The following is an 18,224-nucleotide window of genomic DNA, read 5'->3' on the forward strand; positions in this document are numbered from 1 at the left end:
AAAGAGAAGAGAAGAGAAGACAAGACAAGAGGAGACAAGAGAAGAGAAGAGAAGAGAAGAGAAGAGAAGAGAAGAGAAGAGAAGAGAAGAGAAGAGAAGAGAAGAGAAGAGAAGAGAAGAGAAGAGAAGAGAAGAGAAGAGAAGAGAAGAGAAGAGAAGAGAAGAGAAGAGAAGAGAAGAGAGGAGAGGATTCATGCGATGATCCACTGATGCAATTGTGACCAAAGAATGATAACCAACCTATTTTTAACGGAAACTGGTATTTCAATTTAACCTATCAAATTTTTGTATAAAGTAATCGAAAACACAATTGTAGTAATTATGGAAAAAAAACTATTCAACGATTATTTTTTTCACTTTACAATCGCGTAATCATATTATTTGTTTGAAGCATACTCATATACGATTGAACCTGACAAGACAAGACAATACAAGACAAGAAATGAGAAGAGATGAGATGAGATGAAAAGACAAGACAAGAAATGAGAAGAGAAAAGAAGAGAAGAGAAGAGAAGAGAAGAGAAGAGAAGAGAAGAGAAGAGAAGAGAAGAGAAGAGAAGAGAAGAGAAGAGAAAAGGAGAGGAGAGGAGAGGATTCATGCGATGATCCACTGATGCAATTGTGACCAAAGAATGATAACCAACCTATCTTTAACGGAAACTGGCATTTCAATTTAACCTATCAAATTTTTGTATACAGTAATCGAAAACACAATTGTAGTATTTATGGAAAAAACTATTCAACGATTATTTTTTTCACTTTACAATCGCGTAATCATATTATTCGTTTGAAGCATACTCATATACGATTGAACCTGTGCGGTGCGATGCTTAAGATGACTTCTTATTAAGATTTTGTCTGGCACTAAACTCAGACTTTCAAATACGAAAACAGCGGGTAACTTTCATGGGGAGATGAAAATATTCTAGAAATTATGCAAGTAATCCCAAATGAATGGAAATGACGGTCGTGAAGTTCAACGTTCAAATATTTTGATAGCCATTGTCGGAGAAATTATTAAATTCAGTTGCTTTTGCAAAGTCGTCTTGTGTTGAAGCAGATTTTAGTTGTTGTCGGCGGTTGCAGTGTTGCTGGCAATGACATTGCAAATGTCTTTTGCTACAATCATTATCGTTATTTTCGTGTCTACTATATCGTTAAGCGGTTACGAAGCTCTCCGTCCCAATTCGAAATATAATGTGTTGTTTGTAATTTTCGATGATTTAAGACCTGCAATTGGAGCCTATGGTGATTATTTGGCAAAAACACCCAATTTGGATAAATTTATAAATGGGAGTTACTATTTTACGCGAGCTTATAGTCAGGTAATTTGATCAACTAAATTTTAATCAATACGAGAATTAAAAACAAATAGAAAATGTGTGTTTGACAGTTTAATGGACTTAGTCTTTTTTATTGGGAGTGCTGATTAAAAATGTGGGATTTCTTCATATGTTTGAGAATTTATTACGGAAAAATTGTAACAAACTTATCAATGGAAATGCTGTCCATCGCTAGCCATGATTTTTTCATCTTTCTGGTAATTACGAATACCACAGCGGAATAGATCCAATTTTTGGCTTCCTAATAAGAACGAAAATCCTGATCAGCCAGGTCATGCGTTATCGATCGGTACAAGTGGTAATCAGAAGGATTAATATCTTCTGTATACAGCGGGTGTGTTTGAATGTTTCCAAATATAACGGGTTTTGCAACACCAGCGTTATTGTGCTGCAACATCACCTTGTGGTGGCTTTGTTGTTTTTTTAGCACCGGGAATTTACGTATGATAACAAAGAGGGAGAAATAAGACAAAAAACAAATAATTAGGATTAGACATTTAGGCTTGCAATTCGAGGAAGCGAGCTGCCTCTACTGGATGAGTCCAGAGTGAAGTAGGTGCCAGGTCTGAGGCGACTGTCCACAATTTGGGCAAACATTTTGAATTGTCGGGTTCAGAAGGGAGAGGTAACTATTCAAGTACCTATAGATGCCAGATCTTAACTGGGATAGCACCGACCTGGTCTCTCTAACAAGAGAAGGTCTTCCCTCCAGCACAACGATGCATTATTAGGAATCGGGTTAGGTTGGGTTAGGTGGCAGCCCGATGTATCAGGCTCACTTAGACTATTCAGTCCATTGTGATACCACATTGGCGAACTTCTCTCTTATCACTGAGTGCTGCCCGATTCCATGTTAAGCTCAATTACAAGGGACCTCCTTTTTATAGCAGAGTACGAACGGCTTTCCACATTGCAGTGAAACCACTTAGAGAAGCTTTGAAACCCTCAGAAATGTCACCAGCATTACAGGTGGGATAATCCACCGCTGAAAAACCAAGACCTTGTGTATGCAAGGCGGGCATGCTAACCATTGCACCACGGTGGCTCCCATTGGTAAGAATCTATAGCCTTCTAAACGGCTGCCGTGTGTGCCGCCCTCAATGCCTTCATTATTCCCTCTACACTGTCATCGCTGAATAAAAGACAAGAAATAATTAGAATTAGACATTTAGGCTACTACGCCCAGTTCGAGGAAGCGAGCTGCCTCTACTGGATGAGTCAAGAGTGAAGTAGGTGTTGGATCTGTCGGAGTGAAGTAGGTGTTGGGTCTGTCGTAGGATATGTCAAGAGATACATCGTGATGTGAGGCGACTGCCCACAATTCTAACACACATCTTGAATTGCCAGCTTCAGAAGGGAGAGGTAACTATGCAAGTACCTAGAGATACCAGATATTAGCTTGGATAGTACCGACCTAGTCTCTCTAGGCAATCATCGTTGCTAACAGGTGGACGTTTTCCCTCCAGCACAACGCTGCACTGATAGGAATCTATAGCCTTCTAAACTGTCATCGCCGATCAAGTGGTCTATTGACTAAATATCTGGGATTAACTTGTTCGGTTGGACCTTTCTGGATGTGGCATGGTTCGGGTGGTTTACCCCTCTGCACTTTATCAGGAGCTGGTGGGTGCGGAAGGTGCAGTGTTGCCTGTTGTTCCAGTCATGTGGCTCTTAGGATAGGTTAAGTAACAGATGGGACACACGTCGGCTACGCTCATATCAATCACTGATAGGTAGGAATTGAGCCGACTCCATTTGTCTGATCTTAGTTTGGCCAATACTACCCCAGTCTGCAGTGAGAGTATATTCTCCCCAGTGCTATGAGTGGTGACCCAACTCTGAGAACAGGTTTGACCTTGTAGCTTCTGATCGCTTCAGCTACAATATCCTTATGAACCCGTTCAGACCTGCCTGGTAGGCTGCCTGGTCTAGAGGCTTTACTTTTTAATGCTGAATATCAAACCTTTAATTCCTGGATGGTTGTCTATCCATAAGATGGAAGTTTGAATGGTTACTGTGATAAGGAGATACTTCTTTGATAACATATAATTGTGTCTACGCACTGGGTCTCCACATAAAGGTGATCCAGGGGTGTGCTGCGGAGACATCCTGACGCAGTTCTAAGGGCAACTTTTAGGCAGTACGGCCAGCAAGCGACTTGAGGATCTTGTTTCTACCTCGGAGCTTGTCACAAATTTCCTTGGCATATGCAAACGACTCCAAAAGGCTGTCGGATGTGACTCCGAGAATCTGGGGATAATTTATAGTCGTAATGTTTCGTCATTTCGCCTTCGCACTTCTACCATCCATGTAGTGGATAGAGTGGTGGCGTATATCCTCAAATGTAGCAGTGAAAAAATTTGTTAGATCAGCAAGGTAGACGTTTAACCTATTGCAGATGTCATCAACAATGAGCCCGGTTGCCAAGATTGTACAGTCCTCCGCATATGATACATTCTCGATGTTGCCAGGAGGGAGTGGTGGAATAGAGGATAGCTAGAGGTTAAACAGTGTCCCACCTTGGGGAACTCCCTGTTTCACTCTACGGGAGCTTGACTTCTTATCCCTAAAATCCACATACGACTGGCGCCCGCACAGATAATTTAGAACCCAACGCTTGGTTCCTGCCGTTAGGGACATGTTCTCGTTTTCTTCGACTAGTCTAGCAAAGTTGGCCGTATCGAATACCTTCAAATCAGTACATGTGCCTTTGTAAATACTATCCTCCGATATAAAGCTCCTGTGATTGTTTCACTCAATTGTAGCAGCTCATAGTACACCACCCCTTGTGGTCCCACCAAATTTACAGCACAGTTGTTGTCGTATCAACTTGGATCATGTTGACTTTGCTCCATTTTTTCTATATACATCTCCATTTATATTCACAGCAAGTTTTGCTCCATTTTTTCTATATACATTTCCATTTTTTCTATATTCACAGTAAGCTCTGTATGCTCCTAGCCGAAATTCAGTTGTTGCCGTATCAACTTGGATAAGCTGATGGGATAATCCTTAAGATCATGTTGACTTTGCTCCATTTTTTCTACATACATCTCCATTTTTTCTATATTCACAGCAAGCTTTGCTCCATCTTTTCTATATACATCTCAATTTTTCTTTCTATATTCACAGCAAGCTTTGTGTGCTCCTAGTCGAAATTCCTTGCTCACCAGTCGCCGTCCGGATACCATACATCTTTATGACTTCTACAGCTATTGGCGGACATCTCAAGGAAATTTCACCACTTTACCACAGTATTTCAAAGAAAATGGATATTACACATATAGTGTGGGAAAAATATTTCACCCAGGTATCTCGTCGAATAACACTGATGATTATCCCCTAAGTTGGACGGCGAAGCCATTTCACCCAAAAACAGCACGCTTCATGAATTCTCACGTATGTCCAGATAAATATGGTGTCCTAAGGAAAAATCTCATATGTCCAGTGGAACTGCGAAGTCAACCCTACAAAACTCTACCCGATATAGAATCGGTGGCGGAAGGCATACGTTTTGTAAGATCCCGCGGAAAGGCCAAACGGCCTTATTTTCTCGCTTTGGGCTTTCATAAACCTCACATCAATTTTCGTTTTCCCAGCGAATATATGCAGCTTTTTCAGGTGGAGAATTTCTACAATTACACCATGGATAAGTATAAGCCTATGGGTATGCCTAAGGTGGCTTGGAATCCATATACCGATATACGTTCACGTCACGATATGAAACATTTAAATATACCCTTTCCCTATGGTCCTATATCCAAGAGGCAAAGTGCCAAAATTCGTCAGGCCTACTATGCATCGGTGGCCTATGTGGATGACCTATTTGGTAAGCTTATGCAACATATCGATTTGGAGAATACCATTGTCTTAGTTACCAGTGATCATGGTTGGTCTTTGGGCGAACATGCGGAATGGGCCAAATATAGTAATTTTGAGGTAGCTTTGAGAGTTCCTTTGGTTATACATAGTCCCGAATTTGCCAAACGAGATACCAGTGATAGGAATTTAAACGTGTTAACGGAATTAGTGGATATATATCCCACTTTGGTAGATTTGGCACATTTACCGGCCATACCACAATGTCAAGTAGTGGCGGGACATACTTGCACCGAGGGAAAAAGTTTATATGCCTTCATGGATAAGGAATTACAGACAAGGGATTTGACTAAGACATCATTGGCCTTAAGTCAATATCCTCGACCTGGTAAACAACCCACAAAATATCCCAATAGTGATAAACCCAAATTGAAAAATATCAAAATCATGGGCTATTCCCTAAGATCGAACGAATATCGCTATACCCTATGGATTGAATTTAATTCACAAAATTTCACCAAGGGTAAGTGTTGTGTGAAGAGAAAATCTTCAAATTAGCCACCAATAAGACGCGTCATTTCTTTGCAGATTGGTCCACTATCTATGGTGAAGAGTTATATGATCATCGTTTGGATGCCATGGAGGAAATTAATGTGGCCGAATGGCCACAATTCAATGATGTACGTTTAGATCTCAAAAATAAATTAATACAAGCTTTTACCAAATAGTTAATCGTATATTGGCCTAGACTAGTTAGTCAGTCAGTTAGTTAGCTATGTATAGAGCAAATCACATCACACCACACTCTACGTTTAGACGTACGAACGTACGTACGTACATACACATCCATATGAACACAGAGAAATGGTATATTCAAATTGATGTCATTGTATGTGTGTGTGGTATTTTTCTCAATGAACAGCCAACCACTAAGAAAATTCATTCATTCATTCAGATATTTGCTGGTTCGTTAGTTTTTAAAATTAGGGATGCCTTTCGTGATAGATTTTTCAGTAAGCCACAAATAATGATTATTAACTAAATTCGTTACTGCGCACAAGGTTAGGTTAGGGAGCCACCGTGGTGCAATGGTTAGCATGCCCGCCTTGCATACACAAGGTCGTGAGTTCGATTCCTGCTTCGACCGAACACCAAAAAGTTTTTCAGCGGTGGATTATCCCACCTCAGTAATGCTGGTGACATTTCTGAGGGTTTCAAAACTTCTCTAAGTGGTTTCACTGCAATGTAGAACGCCGTTCGGGCTCGGCTATAAAAAGGAGGTCCCTTGTCATTGAGCTTAACATGGAATCGGGCAGCAATCAGTGATAAGAGAGAAGTTCACCAATGTGGTATCACAATGGACTGAATAGTCTAAGTGAGCCTGTACCAGGCTGCCACATAACCTAACCTGCGTACAAGGAATATTATCATTTATCAAAGAGATTTTGGTTCTAAAAATGAAGATTTCATATTATGTTCACATTATTCGTTTTTCGCTGATTTCAAGCGAAATGTGAACATAATATTACGGTCACACAAGGGGCGAAATCTCGATTTTTAGAACCAAACTTCCTTTGCAAATACCGAGTGTTCAAAAAATTAAGATTTACTATTATTTACGGATTTAACAGCGTTTTTGTTTATAAATAGAAAAGAAAAATATTAGAATATTTTTTAGTTTACATATTATTTTAAGGCAAAATTTTAATTCTATAAGAAATGTTGTCAACATTTTATTTCTATGGAAATTTTTGTCAAGCTTTTATTTCTATAGAAAATTTTTTCAAATTTTATATCTACAAAAAATTTTGTCAAAATTTTATTTCTATTGAAATTTTGTAAAAATTTTATTTCTATAGAAAATTTTGTCAAAATTTTATTTCTATACAAAAATTTGTCAAAATTTTATTTCTATAGAAAATTTTGTCAAAATTTTATTTCTATAGAAAATTTTGTCAAAATTTTATTTCTATAGAAAATTTTGTCAAAATTTTATTTCTATAGAAAATTTTGTCAAAATGTTATTTCTATAGAAAATTTTGTCCAAATTTTATTTCCATAGAAAATTTTGTCAACATTTTATTTTTATAGAGAATTTTTCAACATTTTATTTCTATAGAAAATTTTGTCAAAATTTAATTTCTATAGAAAATGTTGTCAATATTTTATTACTATAGAAAATTTTGTCAAATTTTTTTCTATAGAAAATTTTGTCAAATTTTTATTTCTATAGAAAATTTTGTCAAAATTTTATTTCTATAGAATATTTTGTCAAAATTTTATTTCTATAGAAAATTTTGTCAAAATTTTATTTCTATAGAAAATTTTGTCAAAATTTTATATTTATAGAAAATTTTGTCAAAATTTTATTTCTATAGAAAATTTTTTCAATATTTTATTTCTATAGAAAATTTTGTCAATATTTTATTTGCATAGAAAATTTTGTCAAAATTTTATTTCTATAGAAAATTTTGTCAAAATTTTATTTCTATAGAAAATTTTGTCTAAATGTTATTTCTATAGAAACTTTTGTCAGCATTTTATTTCTATAGAAAATTTTTTCAATATTTTATTTTTATAGAAAATTTTGTCAATATTTTATTTGCATAGAAAATTTTGTCAAAATTTTATTTCTATAGAAAATTTTGTCAAAATTTTATTTCTATAGAAAATTTTGTCAAAATTTTATTTTGTTCAACATTTTATTTTTATATAAAATTTTGTCAAAATTTTATTTCTATAGAAAATTTTGTCAAAATTTTATTTCTATAGAAAATTTTGTCAAAATTTTATTTCTATAGAAAATTTTGTCAAAATTTTATTTCTATAGAAAAATTTGTCAAAATTTTATTTTTAAAGATAATTTTGTCAAAATTTTATTTCTACAAAAATTTTTGTCAAAATTTTATTTCTATAGAAAATTTTGTCAACATTTTATTTCTATAGAAAATTTTGTCAAATTTTTATTTCTGTAGAAAATTTTGTCAGCATTTTATTTCTATAGAAAATTTTGTCAAATATTTTATTTCTATAGAAAATTTTGTCAATATTTTATTTCTATAGAAAATTTTGTCACAATTTTATTTCTATAGAAAATTTTATTTCTATAGAAAATTTTATAGAAAATTTTGTCAAATTTTTATTTCTATAGAAAATTTTGTCAATATTTTATTTCTATAGAAAATTTTGTCGAAATTTTATTTCATTTGTTTTGTTTTGTTATTGTTGGTTTTGTTCTTTAAGCATTGTTGTTGTTTTCTATTTCAGCTTAAAACCATACATTGACTAAACTACAATTGTAGCTTAACCAACAGAGGAAAAGAATGTTTGTCAAATTTATTTGGGCAAAGCCCTATAGACTGCAAGATGGTTGGATGGACGCACGTTTCGGTATTTCTACAGAAAATTTTGTCAACATTTTATTTCTATAGAAAATTTTGTCAAAATTTTATTTCTATAGAAAATTTTGTCAAAATTTTATTTCTAAAGAAAATTTTGTCAAATTTTATTTCTACAAAAATTTTTGTCAAAATTTTATTTCTATAGAAAATTTTTCCAAAATTTTATTTCTATAGAAAATTTTGTCAAAATTTTATTTTTATAGAAAATTTTGTCAAAATTTTATTTCTATAGAAAATTTTGTCAAAATTTTATTTCTATAGAAAATTTTGTCAAAATTTTATTTCTATAGAAAATTTTGTCAAAATTTTATTTCTATAGAAAATTTTGTCAAAATTTTATTTCTATAGAAAATTTTGTCAACATTTTGTTTCTATAGAAAATTTTGTCAAAATATTATTTCTATAGAAAATTTTGTCAAAATTTTATTTTTATAGAAAATTTTGTCAAAATTTTATTTTTATAGAAAATTTTGTCAAAATTTTATTTCTATAGAAAATTTTGTCAAAATTTTATTTCTATAGAAAATTTTGTCAAAATTTTATTTCTATAGAAAATTTTGTCAAAATTTTATTTCTATAGCAAATTTTGTCAAAATTTTATTTCTATAGAAAATTTTGTCAAAATTTTATTTCTATAGAAAATTTTGTCAAACTTTTATTTCTATAGAATATTTTGTCACAATTTTATTTCTATAGAAAATTTTGTCAAAATTTTATTTCTATAGAAAATTTTGTCAAAATTTTATTTCTATAGAAAATTTTGTCAACATTTTATTTCTATAGAAAATTTTGTCAAAATTTTATTTCTATAGAATATTTTGTCACAATTTTATTTTTATAGAATATTTTGTCACAATTTTATTTCTTAGAAAATTTTGTCAAAATTTTATTTCTATAGAAAATTTTGTCAAAATTGTATTTCTATGGAGCATTTTGTAAAAATTGTATTTCTATAGAAAATTTCAAATTCCTACAAGTTTGCAAAAATTTCGTATTGGCAACCCTACTCTGAATATAGTGCAGTAACGCATATTTTTTACTACGACGACAGCGACGACTACTCTATGTAACCATTGTTGTAATTTTTGTTTATGACAAGAGGGTAAAGAAAACTAGTTTTTGTTGCCAACAATGAACAAATCAGCTAGAGGAGGTAGTTTTTGTCTAGTCAGTCGTCAGTTATCAAACATAGGTAATGTAGATATATATACACATGTATATATATACGTACATATATCCAATGGAGACCGATGATAATGACGATGCTGCGTCATAACATAACTGCCTGAATACTTTTGGATTTGAGTTTGGGTTGAGAGATCTCTCACGCAAAGTGAAACGCTGCAGACAATTAAATTTTTATGCCTACGCAAATATGGTGATCGCAAAATAACTTGTATCTCCACATACAACAACATGCCCCCATATCTACTACGGTATTATGGTTTCAACGTTCGACGATTTGGCTATGCGATAAAATGCCTGCAATTCGATGTAACGAATAGTCAGTCGTTCATATTATAGATTAATGTAGGAATACCAGAGTATATCAATTTGAATTATACCTACATGATTTTAAATATGTATTTATATGGAAATCCTTTTGTTTTAGTTTTCATTACAATTTTTCAATTTGAAAATCATTTTGTAGTTACTTTTTTTAAACAACTTAACACATAAATGAAAATAATTAAATATTGATACAAATCTAGATTAAAATACCGTGCCGTACGTTACCGGTCTTATTACAATAATATCAATTCCATTTCCATCCGATAGGCGACACTTTATTTTGTGCTCTGGAAAACATAATTTGAAATTTGTCGAAATTTTCTTTTCTGAAATTTATTCCTGATCAAAATAAATGGAATGGAATTGAAATACGCATTAACAAGCTGTGTACAACGTACATCGAACAGATTGATTTTTGATAAAAGTGCTTCAAATTAGTAAATTATCTACATATGTTTTTTTTGCTGACTGAATTTTAACTGGCTGGATATTTTTTGTGATGGGAATTGGAGTGTTAGAAATTATAATATATTTTTGGTCCTTTTTGACATTCGGGAGTTGGCATCACTGTCTAATTCTTTGGCGAAAATGGAATAGTGTTGCGATCGCTTATCAAATTTTTGAGCTCACCACTAGGCATTGTTTTTGTCTGGCCAGGTGGAAATTCTGTTTCCTTGAAATAATTCAACAAATAACAAGGTATTATATATTTTTATTCAATTCCAATGTTGGATATAAAAAAGTCATGCTATATTGACATAAAACCATACCGAAAAAAGAAAAGATGAAAATTTTTCGGCAAAGTTGTTGTATTTATTCGTCGCGGAAAAATATTTCGCCTATCGCTATGGTTATATATACACACTAGAAAAGTAAAGTAAACATGGAAAAAACTAAAATCCACAATTACTGAAATCTAAATAGAATTTTCCTCTACAGATATTTCAAATAAAAAAAAAAATAAAAAATTCTCTGCAAAAGGTCGAAAAAAAACGACGAAACGTCGAGAAAAAAGATGAAATAAACTTGTTTTATTTGCATTTATATATATTGACCAAAATACGAACATATACTACGTTCACACTGGGCACGAAAATCTCAAAGGTTCATATTGACAAAATATTGAAATTTCGTTCATTTGCAGATTTAACAGCTGTTTATAAAGGGTGATTTGTTAAGAGCTTGATAACTTTTTTAAAAAAAAAAACGCATAAAATTTGCAAAATCTCATCGGTTCTTTATTTGAAACGTTAGATTGGTCCATGACATTTACTTTTTGAAGATAATTTCATTTAAATGTTGACCGCGGCTGCGTCTTAGGTGGTCCATTCGGAAAGTCCAATTTTGGGCAACTTTTTCGAGCATTTCGGCCGGAATAGCCCGAATTTCTTCGGAAATGTTGTCTTCCAAAGCTGGAATAGTTGCTGGCTTATTTCTGTAGACTTTAGACTTGACGTAGCCCCACAAAAAATAGTCTAAAGGCGTCAAATCGCATGATCTTGGTGGCCAACTTACCGGTCCATTTCTTGAGATGAATTGTTCTCCGAAGTTTTCCCTCAAAATGGCCATAGAATCGCGAGCTGTGTGGCATGTAGCGCCATCTTGTTGAAACCACATGTCAACCAAGTTCAGTTCTTCCATTTTTGGCAACAAAAAGTTTGTTAGCATCGAACGATAGCGATCGCCATTCACCGTAACGTTGCGTCCAACAGCATCTTTGAAAAAATACGGTCCAATGATTCCACCAGCGTACAAACCACACCAAACAGTGCATTTTTCGGGATGCATGGGCAGTTCTTGAACGGCTTCTGGTTGCTCTTCACTCCAAATGCGGCAATTTTGCTTATTTACGTAGCCATTCAACCAGAAATGAGCCTCATCGCTGAACAAAATTTGTCGATAAAAAAGCGGATTTTCTGCCAACTTTTCTAGGGCCCATTCACTGAAAATTCGACGTTGTGGCTCGATAGTAAGTCTATTCATGATGAAATGTCAAAGCATACTGAGCATCTTTCTCTTTGACACCATGTCTGAAATCCCACGTGATTTGTCAAATACTAATGCATGAAAATCCTAACCTCAAAAGAATCACCCTTTAATACATAGCATAGACCAATTAAGGTATAGACATCTCAAGTGAATTCACAGCGCTGTAGTTTGTCTGCACACCGTAGAGGGCTCTTTTACGTCTGCAATTTAGTGATTTTTTAATTTGGTTTTAATTTGTTTTCTTTCCTTTGTTTTCTTGATGAAATATTGTAAAAGCATATAAAATTCTATACATCTACACCTTTTTTGTAATGCAAATTGACTGACTGAAACATTTCTAAAGAAATGAAATGTTGACAAATTTTTATAGATATAAAATTTTGACGCAAATTTCTATGGAAATAAAATTTTGACGCAATCTTCTATAGAAATAAAATTTTGACAAAATTTTCAATAAAAATAAAATTTTGAAATAATTTTCATTAAAAATAAAATGATTGATGATTATGATGTATTCTATAGAAATACAATTTTGACAACATTTCCTATAGAAGTACAATTTTGACAAAATTTACTATAGAAATAACATTTTGACAAAATTTTCTTTAGAAATATAGTTTTGACAAAATATTCTACAGATATAAAATTTTGACAAAATTTACCATAGAAATAAAGTTTTGACAAAATTTTCTATAAAAATAATATTTTGGAAAAATTTTCTATAGAAATAATATTTTGACAAACTATTCTATATAAATAAAATTTTGACAAAATTTTCTACAGAAATAAAATTATGAAAAGATTTTCTATAGAAATAAAAATTTGACAAAATTTTCTATAGAAATAAAAATTTGACAAAATTTTTCTATAGAAATAAAATTTTAACAAAATTTTTTATAGAAATAAAATATTGACAAAATTGTCTATAGAAATAAAATATTGACAAAATTTTCTATAGAAATAAAATTTTGACAAAATTTTCTATAGAAATACAATTTTGAAAAGATTTTCTATAGAAATACAATTTTGAAAAGATTTTCTATAGAAATAAAATTTTGACAAAATTTTCTATAGAAATATAATTTTTACAAAATTTTCTATAGAAAAAAAAAATTGACAAAATTTTCTATAGAAATAAAATTTTGACAAAATTTTCTATAGAAAAAAATTTATAAAAATTTCTACAGAAAAAAAATTTACAAAATTTTCTATAGAAATAAAACCTTGAAATACAATTATGAAATAATTTTCTATAAAAATAAAATTTTGACAAAATTTTCTATAGAAATAAAATGTTGATAGAAATATTTTAATACAAATATTTTTTTTTAATAAAATTGTTTTGTTTGGTAGGTTTTTGATAAAATTTCTACAAATTTTTGTAGATTATTGTTGGCTCCAGTGGCAACAACGCTTACTAAGGCAATCCCATAATCGACTGAATAATTTCGATTTAGTCCTCAATTTTTGTTTAAAACTGGCCACTTTTGGCGTATGGGCTTGGTTATTTCACAATAAATATTCAATACAAAAAAGTGGGGAGCAACTCTAGTTTAGCTATACCTCGTAAAAAAAAAATTTGGGTCGATAGAGAATTAAATTTGACATCGAAATAAACAGTAACCGGTTGGCGGTCGTACCCGGTTAACCGGTTATTCGAGCCTAAAGTGTAAGCAAATAATCGGTAATAAAAGCGGTTTTAGTGAACCGATTACTTTGAAATCTACATCACTAAAGGTAAGACCTTTGAAATGAGGTACGACTTGAGTTTATCCGGTTATCAGTTTAGGTTTTAAGCTGAGTACTATGTTCAGTTTTGAAGCTGAAAACCAGCTTGTTTTCACGGTTACTTTTGTAATTAATTAATATAGAAATACAGAATTATTTGCAATCAATTTCTTGGATCTTTTCCATCCACTATTTGGCAAGATTTGATCAAAATATAATCATCTTCATAAATATATTTGTACTTTTAATTTAGTGTTTTCGTGAAAAAACCGAACATAGTACTCACCTTTAGATGAAAAAAATGTGTGTTTTTGAACCGTTTTTTTTTTTTTGACAAAACCGGCTTTTAATCCAAAAACGCTCGATGTAAATGAGCAAAATAACTAATTGCATTGTGTAGCTAACACTTCTACCTATCCGTTAAAGTCATATTCAAGCCAATATCTCTGTGATAACCGGAGATATTTGCTGGTGAATTTAATTGTAGCCGTGAAATTAGAATTTTGCAAAAAAATATATATATATTCAATTTTATTTCAAAGTTGTTTTCGGGGTAGAATGAAAAAAGATCCGGTTTAAAACCGGTTATGGGGAAGTACACGAAATATGAAAAGTGCCGTTATAACATCGGCTGTGGCTTTAAATGCAACCATACGCTTCAAAAATTAATTGTTTGTGAAGATCCATTAATATAAACTATTAAAAATTTTTAAAAAGTGTAATTTGTTTTATTTTTGTTATCAAATGTGAACGTCTACTTTTGAAACCTGTTAACATTTGTAATTGTAAGAGTGAAAAAGCGCAAAATTTTTCCAAAAAAATCGCGCGATTTTTTTAAAAAAAATTTCCATTTTTCTTTTCACACCGGATATGGATCCGGTTAATATGTCTAATTGTAGGACAATGAAAGCGCTACAGGCGCTTTTCAAAAAAATCGCGCGATTTTTTTGAAATTTTTTCTTTATTTTTCAACCCGGATATGGATATATAATAGTTAATATCACCGGTTATAGTAGAGATAGAAGCTTGACTTTGACCTTTACGGATAGGTAGAAGTGTTAGCTACACAATGCAATCGGTTATTTAGTACCTTTACATCGAGTATTTTTTTGAGATATTACCTTATTTGCAAAAAAAAAAACGGTTCCGAAAAAAACAAGTTTTTACCTGTACAGTATAGGTGGCTATGGTTCTACTAAGAACCTTAGGCGCTTTACAGACTATCACTTATTCCGGACGGAATGTCGGTGTTTGTAAAGAATCTTACAGTGTGTCGGAACGATAGAACTTGTCGGCGATGACTAAATAATCGGTTAATGTGTTATCGATCCCATAAACATGCAGCAGTATTGATTATGCCTTCGGACTTAACTTATATTGTGCACAATATATGGGATATGTTCGACACGAGCACTATCGTCCGCAATAACTGATAGTCTGTAAAGCGCATTAACTTGGGAAGCTCAGATAATTCTCAAACATTTCGAAATTTAATTTTTCCTTGAAAATAGCTTTGAAATCGTGTTCATTTTAAGCCTTCCACCATTGGAAGTGTTCATGACTATTTAATAATTAACATGTAAACACCTCTGGATTTAGGGACAGGGATGTACGCTACGAATGTTTACAAAATACACGAACAGGGATGTTAAAGACCAACAACACCAATAAGAAACCGAATCCTACGATCCAATAATGTCAAAATCTCCCCTAGTAGCATCTACAATCATTAGGCACACAACATGTAGAAACAATATTTATCCCCGTAGCGAAGTAAAACGATTTCATGTTCCCGATGAATGTATACCATGGTGTATAGCTTATAAGGATTACAAGCCACCAATTTATACATCACCACATATAAATGGGCAAATTTGGGCAGATCCAGACTTGAAATATGCAGACTTTAAGCCTAAATGGAATAGCTTAGATGGTAATATAAATCGCATTTCCTATGTTGGGGAATACAAAATCGATGCAGATGGATATCCACTAAATCCCATGGGACGAACTGGTTTGATGGGCAGAGGTCTTTTGGGAAGATGGGGCCCAAACCATGCCGCTGACCCAATAGTGACAAGATGGAAACGCGATAGTGAAGGAAATGTGTTGAAAAATCAAGAAACGTCAAAGTAAGCCTAACATTAATTATTTAATACTTCTGATATCCGTTTATGCATTGTAAACAGGGGCATATTGCAAATGGTAGCCATCCAAAGGCATGATAATAAAATGTGGGCCATTCCAGGGGGTATGGTAGATCCTGGTGAAAAAGTAACAGCCACTCTTCGAAGAGAATTCATGGAAGAAGCCTTGGACAGCTTTAGTAAGTCGAGTTATTTTGCTATACTTTAATATAATTTGATGTTTTGTCCTTTGTCTACTAAAGGCGACAAAGATATGGTCGAAAGGTTCTTTGATACTGGTACTGAAGTCTATAAGGGATATGTAGACGATTATCGTAATACGGATAATGCATGGATTGAAACAGTAGCCTATAATTATCACGACAATACTGGTGAAAATGTTGGAAAATTAAAACTATCTGCTGGCGATGATGCTGCTGGTGTACAATGGATGGATATTGATAGTGGGAAACATCTACATGCAAATCATTCATTTATTATACAAAAAGTTACAGAACTCTTGAATGCACATTGGTGAGCAGATAAATAAATAAGATTACTGAAGATTGTATGGAAAAAACGATGTGGTACGTTTATTACAAATTGTTATTTATATTCTAACAATAAAACTATTTTCTTAACATCTCACGTCTTGAATATCACCTATTTCCTACTTCGAATATCCAAGTCGGTTTTTTCTTAAATCACTCTCAATCGTACTGATCACTACATGAAGTACAAACTACATACACACAAAAAAAATTTTTTCTGATTCAATCACGAAATTAATTGATCCTATTAATTTTTAATTGAAATGTCTTCAATCACAGAAATGACAGTATCAATTAAAAAATTAATTGAAGGTCAATTAAAAAGTTAATTGATCCAATTAAAAAAATAATTGATACTATTATTTTTGTTTCAATTAAAAAATTTGTTGAATCAATTAAATTTTTAATTGAATATTTTTTAAAACTCAATTAAAATTTTAAGCTGAGTACTATGTTCAGATTTCAAGCTGAAAAACAGCTTGTTTCCACGGTTACTTTTTTAAATTAATTAAATTATAAATATAAAATGGTCCACAATCAATTCCTTAGATTTTTTCCATTCATTATTTCAGATTTATAAAAATATAATCGTCTTCATATAGATTTTTGTACTTTTAATTTAGTGTTTTGGTGAAAAATACGAACATAGTACTCACCTTTAATTGGAAAAATTTTCGTAATTTTTTTTGTGTGTAGGCAGTTGAATGTCAGTGTCCAAAGATTCACTATGTTAATAAAAAGGGTTGACTATAAATCGGAGAGAAAGTTGGATATCATAGATATATCAGAGCGATACTCTCGAGACTGCGACAGAGCAACAAAAACTGAAACTTAAGGAGCGCTCATTGCAGTTGGATCTTCAAACCGACCCAGTCCAAGAACTGTAGACCCCCACTTGAAACATAATTTACGAATCAATATATAGTTAACAAGTTTTTGTTTAGCATTTGTACAGGCCTAAGGAATTTGTAAATAAAATTCGAAGTCCACACTCCTTTTTATGCGTTTGGGGGTGTGTACTAACTTTGTAACACATCGAAATATTGGCCCGAGACTCCATAAAGTATTTAAATTCCAAGTCGATCTAGCCATGCTTGTTCGTTTTTTAAACACGTTAACTTTAGAACTTAACAAGATGTCGACTTGATATGTTACCCCAGATTTGATTTCTTGAACTCCATGTGCAAAAATTTTCATCCGAAACTGCGTCCTCTAACTGCCACCACCACCACTTTGGACCCTCTGATCCCATAACTAAATACCACATATGACCTCTTGAACTCCCTGAAGTCGCAATTTGCACCCGATCCATTTAAAATTCGACATTGTTCCATATCGGCCCGCAACTGTATTAGTCCTAATATTAGCTCAATGACGAGGGGCCTCATTTTTATAGTCGAGTCCCAATGGCGTTTCACATTACGGAGGCATCACTTAGAGAAGCTTTAGAACCCTCAGCAATTTCACCGGCATTACTGAAAGGGGATAATCCACTATGAACCAAAGTTGAACCAAAGACCTTTCGATGCAAGGCGTGCATACCAACCATTGCACCAATATGGCTTCCTAATTGATAAGAGAGAAGTTTACCACTTGTGTTCACCACTAATTGAACCTAAAATAACGGGCTGCCTACACCTATTCTATCCCTCATATTAAACGATCTCAAGATTTGACTTCAGGTAGAATTACATACCATGCGTTCAATGCGTCCGATGACTGAAGAGTTGAAATTTCTCTTTGAAATCACGGATT

At 32.7% G+C, this 18,224-nt stretch overlaps 2 protein-coding genes across 3 annotated transcripts; both read left to right on the forward strand.

The window, feature by feature from the left end:
- The first annotated feature begins 1,019 nt into the window (after positions 1-1,019).
- Ids (iduronate 2-sulfatase) lies at positions 1,020-15,524 on the forward strand. Of its 2 annotated transcripts, XM_075305678.1 has the most exons (4): positions 1,020-1,325; positions 4,476-5,685; positions 5,751-5,842; positions 15,392-15,524. In XM_075305678.1, the coding sequence occupies exons 1-4, from the start codon at positions 1,098-1,100 to the stop codon at positions 15,461-15,463; spliced, it is 1,602 nt and encodes a 533-aa protein (XP_075161793.1). In that variant the 5' UTR covers positions 1,020-1,097; the 3' UTR covers positions 15,464-15,524. The 2 variants fall into 2 exon arrangements, with proteins under 2 accessions (XP_075161793.1, XP_075161794.1); XM_075305679.1 differs by lacking the exon at positions 15,392-15,524 and having other exon boundaries at positions 1,021-1,325; positions 5,751-5,899.
- LOC142234518 (putative nudix hydrolase 6) lies at positions 15,405-16,566 on the forward strand. Its single transcript, XM_075305680.1, has 3 exons — positions 15,405-15,924; positions 15,982-16,118; positions 16,182-16,566. Exons 1-3 carry the CDS (start codon positions 15,488-15,490, stop codon positions 16,454-16,456), a joined length of 849 nt encoding a protein of 282 aa, XP_075161795.1. The 5' UTR covers positions 15,405-15,487; the 3' UTR covers positions 16,457-16,566.
- The last annotated feature ends 1,658 nt before the right edge of the window (positions 16,567-18,224 follow it).

This window comes from Haematobia irritans, chromosome 4 (genome assembly GCF_050003625.1).
Source record: "Haematobia irritans isolate KBUSLIRL chromosome 4, ASM5000362v1, whole genome shotgun sequence".
Taxonomy (NCBI): domain Eukaryota; kingdom Metazoa; phylum Arthropoda; class Insecta; order Diptera; family Muscidae; genus Haematobia; species Haematobia irritans.

Coding starts and splice junctions, on each gene's coding strand:
- LOC142234518 (XM_075305680.1), top strand. CDS start 15,488: ATGTCAAAATCTCCCCTAGTAGCATCTACAATCATTAGGCACACAACA. Junction 15,925..15,981: donor AAAAATCAAGAAACGTCAAA/GTAAGCCTAACA, acceptor CATTGTAAACAG/GGGCATATTGCAAATGGTAG. Junction 16,119..16,181: donor AGAAGCCTTGGACAGCTTTA/GTAAGTCGAGTT, acceptor TGTCTACTAAAG/GCGACAAAGATATGGTCGAA.
- Ids (XM_075305678.1), top strand. CDS start 1,098: ATGACATTGCAAATGTCTTTTGCTACAATCATTATCGTTATTTTCGTG. Junction 1,326..4,475: donor TTACGCGAGCTTATAGTCAG/GTAATTTGATCA, acceptor CTATATTCACAG/CAAGCTTTGTGTGCTCCTAG. Junction 5,843..15,391: donor AATGGCCACAATTCAATGAT/GTACGTTTAGAT, acceptor CTCTGGATTTAG/GGACAGGGATGTACGCTACG.